The 10,000-nt window shown below is 38.6% G+C and overlaps 1 protein-coding gene across 1 annotated transcript in view; it reads left to right on the plus strand.

Annotated features, from left to right (window-relative positions):
- LOC122801342 (fibrillin-2-like) overlaps positions 1-10,000 on the plus strand; it is a 662,974-nt gene that overhangs the window by 394,496 nt on the left and 258,478 nt on the right. The window contains exon 47 of the mRNA XM_044070882.1: positions 3,385-3,537. Coding sequence (XP_043926817.1) covers positions 3,385-3,537 — 153 coding nt within the window. The remainder of the gene's footprint in view (positions 1-3,384; positions 3,538-10,000) is intronic.

A 10,000-nucleotide genomic window follows, 5' to 3' on the forward strand; every position in this document is an offset into this window, starting at 1 on the left:
GTTGTATGACTGCTAACCATTTCATATTCAGTATTCTTCATAGGTATGTGGTCTCTTGTTCACTCATAAATATCCCCCATAGACTGAGTCATTTGTTTAGATGGATACTCACTACGTGCTTCACAGGCTATAGATGAATGGAAGGTGCTATATTAAGGAGTATTGTGGATTTTCTGTAGATTCAAGGAAATCCTGTTTATGTGATGGAGTGACTCTTCATTTCCATAAGATGAAGAAAACCTAAAGGCCATCCATTTACTCATTCATGGTTTCTGTATCATTCCAAACCAATCTCACTTTTTAAATCTTTAGATATCAAACTGAAATAGCCACCTTTTGTATTTTGCATAAAATTAGCCATAAAAAGGTGACGAGTGTCTTCATAATGCAATTGTATCAGGCAGAGGAATGGAGGCTATCATTTGTATAATAGGCTGGAGTATTAACCATTTATCCCATCCTCCATGCAGATGAAGTTATTGTCCCTGTTTATTTTAACCCGCCAAACCCTCTCACCCACATTGTCAGCTGAAGTGTGAACAGGTGGTGATGGATGGCAGATCCCTTTCTTGTGTAATTAGATCCACCCTGTGAGGTAACTTGTGATGACTGCCATTGGCTAAATGCAGAAGTGGAGGCAACCAATGCTATTGCAGCCAAAAGGGAGTCATAAGCAAGATTTTGTGAGAATACTGTTGGATCTTGAACAGGACTTTCAGAATGAAAGGAAGGAGAGAAAATGCATAAGGAAACATCTCCTTCCAAAAAAATGAGACGGCGTCCACTTTCCATATCAGAGGACCTGGGACTCTGGCGCAAAACAGAGGAAGTTGTCTGTTTAGACCGGAGGCAAATAGATCCACCTGAGGAGTACCCCACTAGTGGACAATGTCCAGAAACAAATCCCTAAGAAGCATCCATTCATGGGACTGAGTTAAGGACCTGCTCAGTGTGTCTGCCACAGTGTTCTCATCTGAAGGGATGTAAACTATCTGAAGAGTCACTTGACACTTTACAGCAAGATCCCATACCAGAAGTGCCAGCCAGCAAAGAAGATAAGATATTCTTCCCTCCATTTGTTGAGATACCACATAACTGTGGTATTGTCTGTGAATACCTTGAGAGGCCCTGGAGAGAAAAGAGGATGAAAGGCCTGAAGAGCGTAAGAGTTGTCGTCTCTTTGACATTGATGTGCTTTTTCTTTTGAAGAGGTGACCACCCCCATACCTTTATGGAGCCAAAAGCTGATCCCCATCCCATGTCTGAAGGATCTGTGAACAGTTCCTGAGAGGAAAGAGGGGGATGAAAAGGGAAACCTGGATTCAAAGACAACTGCTGAATCCACCTGTGAAGCTCCTTTCTGAGATAAGGAAGAAGAGGAACTGCAAAGTCTAGAGGATGTGCATGCTAAAGCCACACTGACTTCAGAAACCACTGAATCTTTCTCATGTGAAGATTGCTCAGAGGGAGTATCGATCAACTTAGCCTTAATATCATCAGGTAAAAGTTGAAGCCTAAGCCAGGAATGCCTCATCATCACCACTGAACCAAAAGCATCAGCCCCAGAACAGGCATCTGTTGCATCATGGATACATTTGATAGAATGATTCACCACTTGAGAGTAAGTCCCTAGCAAGGAAAGAGCAGAAGTTTTGCTGTCAGAGTCTAAGTGATCAGAAAGCAGAGAGGCCTGAGAAAGGAGAGCCAACACATACCTAGACACATGGGTCTGATAACTAATAGCCCTAAAACCAAGGGTAGCAGAAGTGAAACCTTCTTACCCAGCCTTTCTTTGGTTCTGTTGTCCTTGTGAGAAGGCAGTTACTTAGATGAAGGAAGCAAATGAGATGGCTTGTCAGAAGCTACAGACATCACAAAGGGGACAGCAGCAGGACATTTATACAAAATGTTACAATCTGTAGGCACCCTATAAAATCTATCAGTATTCTTGGGAGCAAGGGGCAGAGAATCAGGCACCTTAGAGGCATTGGAAAAGGCACCAACAAGGCAGCCAAAGCAGCAGGGATAGCCGCAGGTTTAAGAGATTCCATCTGCAACAACTCATAGTACCTGCTATGGATATCAAAGATCTGAGCACAATCTCACTTACAAAATTCCATCATCCTATAAGTTGTGGCCCCAAAGGAAATGTCTTCAGAAGGAGTATCAGGACTATTAGATTCCTCATCCTCCTCTGTCCCATAGTCCAAAGGAGAAGGATTTTTTGTAGAATAAGTCAGGGATTCCTCATCCAAATCAGACTCTTCAGAAGAATCCTGTTCTCTAGGCCTTTTAAGGGTCGTAGAGGACCAAGGAGGAGCAGGAACTGAAACCCTCTGTGGAAGTTTAAATGACATTAAAGAATTAAACAACCCCTGAGCAACAGCCTGCCACTCACTTTGTGGATCCCTAGGAGAAGAAGAAACATGCTTAGTTTTTTGTTTCTTCTTTAAGGGACATGGCCACCCTATAAAACTGAGAAGGCTCTGACTCAGGATGGCATTCATTAACCATAGTAGGAACTTGTTACCCAACTAGAATCTCTGGAACCCCCTAGGCCCCTTGAAAATAATCAATCGTGGTTCCCCCTGAACATCCAAAAATGGATGCCTGCAAAGCCTTGTCGGACATGCTGTCAGCTGGATCCTCGCCAGCCTCCAACCAGGTCATGGCAGAGGATGTATACTTGTCAATAAACTTTTTTGTTCCAATGTGAGATCAGCCGGGCAATACTCTGGGTTTGTAACAACATTGGGAGAAACACTTGGCAGAGGCAGGACAGTGGAAGATTCCAGTCTTACCTTTTTCACCTTTTTGTTCCTTAATAGCTGACTCTCAGGGTGGGAGGTTCCTTCCATTTTATCTTTAATGAGAAGCTTAAGTCGCTGGTTCTCAAGCTACAAGGTAAGGGACAAAAGCTTACTACAAAGGGTTTTTGGGACAAATGCCCGACAAATTGAACAAGATATATGGTTGCAAGATGCTCCTAGGCAAAAAAGACACTTATTGCGGCAGTCTTTATGGGTAATCTGTCTCCTGCACTGGCAATTACTCTTCCTGGATGACATTAACCACTAACAGCACAACAAAATCCAAGAAATGGCTCATACTCAACAAAAAAGGTATAGGCCTCAGACAAGCATGTTAAAAACAGTCAGGTAAGGTGAAGCTACTTAAATGTTTCCACACTACTAACTAATTTGGTAGTTTTGTACTTATATATATACAATGTTATGTATTTATATTTGTTTCATTGTCATGTAAAACAAAATTACAAAATAGCTTACAAGTATGATATAAAATGTTTTACATTTAAAGTTGGATTATAGTCTGGTCTTCCAAGATCTTAAATAACTTTATCCAACATGTTATCTTTATCTTTAGGCCCAAATCCAGGATGCTCACTTGATAATAAACCTCTTTGTTGCAATGTGAGATCAGATTCATGTAAACCAGCAAGCTCATCATGTTTCTGCGATTCGTCATGCTTAACATTTTCTGACTGCTGTAGCGATTATAAAAACAACTGCTTAAATGGTAATGTATATAATTTAAGTAGACTATATCATATTTTACTACATATACAAGAGACACATGCTTGTTTTTCCATGTGCAGAAATGTAGCTAAGATAGGATGAAGGAAGCAGCTGCCCAGGGTTCAAGGCGATACGGGTGTAGTGTAGTTTCAGCCTTCATGTAAATATTGCTATTCAAATGAATGTCAACTGTACACATCTTTTACAGTCCTGTTTTTTTTTACACTACAATTTAAATGTGAGAGGTGATAGTTCAGGGAGGCAGGACTTTTTTTTGACACTGTATCTTAAATGTGAGGGGTGCCAGATACATTCCTGGTTTTATATATATATATATATATATATATATATATATATATATATATATATACATATATATATATATATATATATATATATATATATATATAAAGCAGGACTATGACTTGCTCATGCATTTGAAAACTAGTAGTCTCCAGTGGAATCTGTATCTTGATTTTTTTATGGCAAAATATCCACCCCTTCATGATGGGGACTTTGCCACAAAATGAGCAAAGGATAACTGATTTGAACAATTGACTCTTTCTGGTGACATTCTAAGGAGATCCAGTATTTGTCAGCTTGGGAGGATATTGCTTTGAAAAGATGTCTGCACCTGTCCCCTTTAGGCTTTCAAATACTGTCTGAAACTTTATCCATCCCTGTAGTTTTTTTTAGGGAATGCCAACTTGACAAACCTACTACATTGCTATATCAACTGAGATTAATCTCAGTGTATTACTGCTCAATGTCAGGAGTCTAAATAAAAAAAAAAAATAAACTTCTTCCAAGCCCTCCTCATACTTGAGAATATAGAAATCTATGCAGTTACAGATAATTGGTTTAAAGCAGCAAACAGCACCCTGGCAGTGCAAGAATTCAGTATGTTCCACACTTTCAGACTAGTAGCTGCACAGATAAGGGGTAAAAGTGGATGTGTCTCAATATACATCAGTATCAAGCATATCTCTAGGGTAGTCAGACAGGATGATGTGCTGGATTTCCTCCATGTGCAGGTCACCATAGGCAAAATTCTGTATATCCCAGCTGTAGGTCACCTGTTATGCCTCAGGAAGCTCACAATGCATACTTGGACCTACTGGAGACACTTACCACCCAACTTAACTCTCTGTTCATTGCAAACTTTGATTACACATCTATAGACTGGGAATCCTACATGGCCTTAAAACTACAGGCACAGAGATTCATTGATTTGTAAATACAAACCCCATTGCTCAAACAGTGAATACGCCCACTAGAATCCACTAGAAGCTGAAACATACTGTTTGTTGTACTCACAAATATGAGAGAGCACTGCCCTCCCACACACACATACACACACACACACACACACACACACACACACACACACACACACACACACACACACACACACACACACACACACACCTTTAAGATGAGAAAAAAAGGTAAGTCCTCCCTGGTAAAGTCCAACCATAAAGCTGTCTCCGTCAAAATCAAAATCAACCCCATAACCTATGTAAAACCAGAAACAGGAACTATTCAGAGGCAAACTACCTTTTATTAAATGATGCTTATAATTCAATGCCCCTCCAAACATTGAGAACACAGCAGTCTAGGCTTAATTGCTTTAACAAACTCTATTCAACTTTGTCAATGACTGCATAGAGGCTGCTGTACCTACCAGAACTAACCCCAGAAACAAACCACGATGGTGGCATCACAAATTAACTACATATACAACAAAAGGAAAGAATATGACAAAAATGAGGAAGGGTAAGACCTATAAGGGATAAAACTCTCTTCAAACTAAATATGTGACTAAGTGGGTTAATTAGGTCAAACAAAGCCAACTCTGAGGTTAAGATAGACTCTCAGGTGAAAGGTAATCATAAGACCTTCTTCGACTATGTCAGAAACCTCAAGCACAGTAAACAGCAATATTGGTGAACTGGTGATTAATGGTGCTACCTTCCCCAAGCCTTGTGATATAGTGAACCTCTTAGCAAGCATAATTAGTTCCAACTTTATCCTCCTCTCATACACTCAGCCATCCACAAGAAATACTTTCAAACATAACCCTCCATCTATACCTAAGGAGCATATCCTGGTTGTGCTTGCTAAAGGCAAGAAAGCAGCCTTAATGGTCCCCAATAACATCCCAAGATGCCTCCTGAACAGTCTAAAAACAACTTAACAGAACCTCTGGAGTCACAACTTAACTATAGTCTTAAAACAGGCTTTGTATGACAAGAATGGAAGACTATGACAGTCATCCCCTTCATAAGGGAGGACATAGAACATATCCTACAAACTACAGATGCATTAGTCTGACTAGTCTTATGTAAATTATCAACAAGGATATGAGAGACCTCCAGACATTTAATCTATTCCAGTTTGGCTTTGTGAAATGAATGTCATGCTTACTGAGCCTGGTGGACTTCTTTGAAAAGCTTACTAAGTCAAGGAATGAGATGACAGTGGTCCCTACAGCCTACTTAGGTTTGGCTAAAACATTTGACGTAATACCCCACTTGGGCATTGTTAAACTTATGGAACTAGGCATAGAAACCTTTATAGCATTCTGGAGAGCTAGCTGGTTCAAGGATAAGCCCCAAAAAGGTTAGGAACAGTGAGGCTACTTTCACAAAGAGGCTGGCCACTAGTTCTGCCTCCCAGGGCTCTGTGTTGGGCCTGCTCCTCTTTGGCATTTAATTCTGAGAGGCCTCTGGCTGACCAAGTTTGCAGATGATTACAAACTAGGAGAAGTAAGTGAATCCCCTCAAGATGAGAACACCCTTCAGGAAGGCCTTACACAAACAAACCCTTGGTGCCAAAACTCAATGCCAAGAAATACAGTATAGTATCTTTTTGGAAGTCAGCCACCGTGGGTAACTACAGCATCAAAAACTCACCACTAAAAGTTGATTCATTATTCAGAGATCTGGGAAATCAAATAGATAGCAACCTATCCTTCAAACAACATGTGTCCAAGGTAGTAAGGAAATCCTTCTATGTTACTCAAGATATGAGTAGGGACATAGCATCAAGGTCCAGGGAAGTCATTGTACCACTGTAATCAGTCCTCATTAGCCCCATCTAATGTCTGCTTTGGTGCTGTACCTGTGCAGATTCATGCAGCAACTGGAATGCCCACATAGATTCCTTACAAAAAGATATAAGAATCAAGGGGAATGTCTTATGACGATCTCCTTAAAACTCTGTCTCTTAGCTCTGCATCTTATAGACTACTGAAATGTGATCTTTGTCTGGCATACATGGCTTCCCCAGACCCTGTTTTGATGAACGTTTTGTACATCCAGAAAACAGACAGCATCAGAACTACTAGAACAAAAGACCTAAATTTTGCTAGCAACATAAAGAAGATATGTTGAACAGACAGATGGTTTCTGCGAGAATTTCCATTCTTTGGAACAGGCTCCCAATCCATGTGAAGCAGAGTTCCTCCCTAACCCTATTTAAGAGCAACTTGAACCAAATGGATGGTTAACTGGAAGTTCCCCCCTGGACTGGCTCCTATGCCTCTAATGGACAAAAGCAGGCAACACATCTTCCCTACATAAACACATTTTCAAGATCACATTTGGGTTGCATGGCTAAGCTTATAAGAGGCTGTATGGTTGTTAGCCTAGTATAAAACTATGAACCTGTATTGCAGTCCTTTATATAATATAGCTAACATTGGTGATAGTGGTGCTGTTGATTAGGGAAAGGAGATAATTATCCAACAACAGCCTCATTCAAAAACAGCATCATTTCAAACATCAACAATGAGAAAAAGTGTAATATCAGATGTACACTTTCCTTCATTATCCAAAGAATTGTTTATAAAAGCTTATACAACGCTTCTGCTTGACAGCATCTATGACAGTGCTCCCTACTTTGATAATTTACACTAATACATCTTTATTACTTTCTGCAGTGCTGCATGGATATTTAGTGAACAGTATGTCCTTCCTAGGGCACTTGAGTGATACTTAAGACATCATTAAATGTACCATTTTTGACTACACGGTTTGATTACTCTCCATGAATGCAAGCAATCTGTACTTAAAAAAATAATAAACTGAGTGGAAACTGAGACAATTGCATATGTCCCTAAATGGCTTGCATTATGGAACACCTGGAGTGCATGTGAATATGTTCCTTAGAATTAAAAAAAAAACAGTACTGTAGCTTGGATGAGGCATATGGGGCAGACATTCTGGGAAAAAGGTGCTAGTAAACTGATCAAGAGAAGCCATTCAAGCATTATTGCATTTCCAATATCAATATTAATTTCTACAGTACAGAAGTTCTTTTCTGTTTTTTTTTTTTTTTTTACTTATGTAAGTCAGCATTTGTAGAGCTGATGGGGCAGATGAGGGGAATGCAGGTATTGGTATGTGGGTATGGTGCCAGACTAGGGGACAATATCTTGTTTTGTTTTTTTTTTTGTTTTTTTGTTGTTTTTTTTACAGAATACACTTGGTATTAGATGAGCCACCTGTGGTTCTGAAAAGAACAACACAGATGAATGTTTCATCTACCTAGCTTCTCTGCAATCTGTGTTAAATTACTTATGCAAAGAATCAAATCAGGTCACTGCAAATTGGAAAAATGATATAATATAGTCTGATAGATAAGCAAGAATGTATGTTCTTTAAAGTAAGACAACCTCAAAGAAGTAACAATCCCATTATAAATTTCTTTCATTCTATTTTTTTTTTCATCCTGTAAGTCACTGTCTTTTAGATAGTACAAATATTAAGTTTAAGTTGGCGCTCATGACTGGCAAACATTTCTCTGTTATCCCTAATTTTACAGAATGTCCCAGATTTTGCTTCACATTTTTGCTCAGAAAATTTGTAGTCACTAAATAATAACAGATAATTGAGTTTCAGACTTCATATCCTTCAGACTATGCATGCAAATGCAAAGCAAAATGCAAATGCAAATATTTTTATTGTCGTCACTTTCTAAGTATATAAGGGAAATATTTAAATCCGTCTCTGATTTTTGGCCTTTGTCCCCCATTATTTTTGGATTTGTCCCTGATTTTTGCATTAAGATATTGAAAGCTATGATATCTGGAGATCATGAAAACATATTTGCATAAGAAGTCTCAATACACCAGATTTTTGTTGAGTTTGCTTGAGTTTAGCTTAACACATAATTATTTTTTGTGGAAGAAGGATTATTTTTTGCAGAAAAAAGGAACAGCTATGGGTGCAGCTTTTGCCCCTAGTTATGCTGTGATCTACATGGGGGAATTTGAAAGGGAATTCATGTATCAAAACACATTTTTTGTTAATAATGTAATTTTTTTCAAACGTTACATTGATGATTTGATTTTTGTGTGTAAAGGGAGTATGACGCTTTTTGACGAATTCATGGTGAGCTTAAACAGCAATCACCATGGTTTAAAGTTTGTGGCACACATTTCTGAATCTAAAATTCCCTTTCTTGATGTAGAATTTTATGTGGGGGCTAATGGTCTGGTTGAGCATAAAACCTATAGGAAACCCACTTCAGTGAATAATTTTTTACATGCTAGTAGTATGCACCCTGCACATTTGATCAAAGCCATACCGGAAGGAGAATTTAAAAGGAATTTAAGAAATACTTCCGATAAAAACCTTTGGGAAGAGGTGTGTGATGAAATTTTGGATAGATTATATTCTCGTGGATATGAGCAGGATAGGCTTGAACATATAAAACAAAAATTGTGTGAAAATAGAACATTTGGGACGCGAGGGCATAAACATACATTTGAGTTTGAAAATGCACTAGATTTAGATAAATTGTTTTTTGTATCCAAATACTCTGATTTCTCATGTATTATGGAAAAAGTTATTAGGGAGTTATGGCCAGTTGTATGTGAAGATGTTACAATAGGTCATCTTTTCCCCAAACATATTACTTTTTCTTATAAAAGGTATCCGAATTTGAAAGAGATCTTAAATAGAAAAGTTGAAGTAAGAAGAGATGGTAGGGTTGGGATGTACAAATGTGGGAAATGCTCTGTTTGTAGTAAAACTAAAAATATGCATGGTTTGAAGATCAATGGAAAGATGTACACTGCTTTCGAAGGGTTTGATTGTAGGTCAACAGGGGTCGTTTACATTTTAGGTTGTGATTGTATTCCAGCCAAATGGTACATTGGACAAACTACTAGACAAGTTAAGATTCGTATTTTGGAACATCTAGGTGACATAAGAAGGGGAAACTTAGAGAGCCCTGTGGCTGCACATTTTTGCAGCATACACAATGGTGAAAATGATAGTTTTAAGTTTAGTGTGTTAGCCAGGCCTCATTCAAATAGAGGAAATTACAAAGTAGTTTTGAGTAAGTTAGAACAAAGGTTCATCATTGAGTATCATACCTTATTTCCTAAGGGAATGAACTTAGAAATTTAATGGGTACCAATGATATTCTGGTTTCATCAAATGATTTATCATGTA

This window comes from Protopterus annectens, chromosome 4.part1 (assembly GCF_019279795.1).
Source record: "Protopterus annectens isolate FY-2018-M chromosome 4.part1, PAN1.0, whole genome shotgun sequence".
NCBI classification, from domain to species: Eukaryota; Metazoa; Chordata; order Ceratodontiformes; family Protopteridae; genus Protopterus; species Protopterus annectens.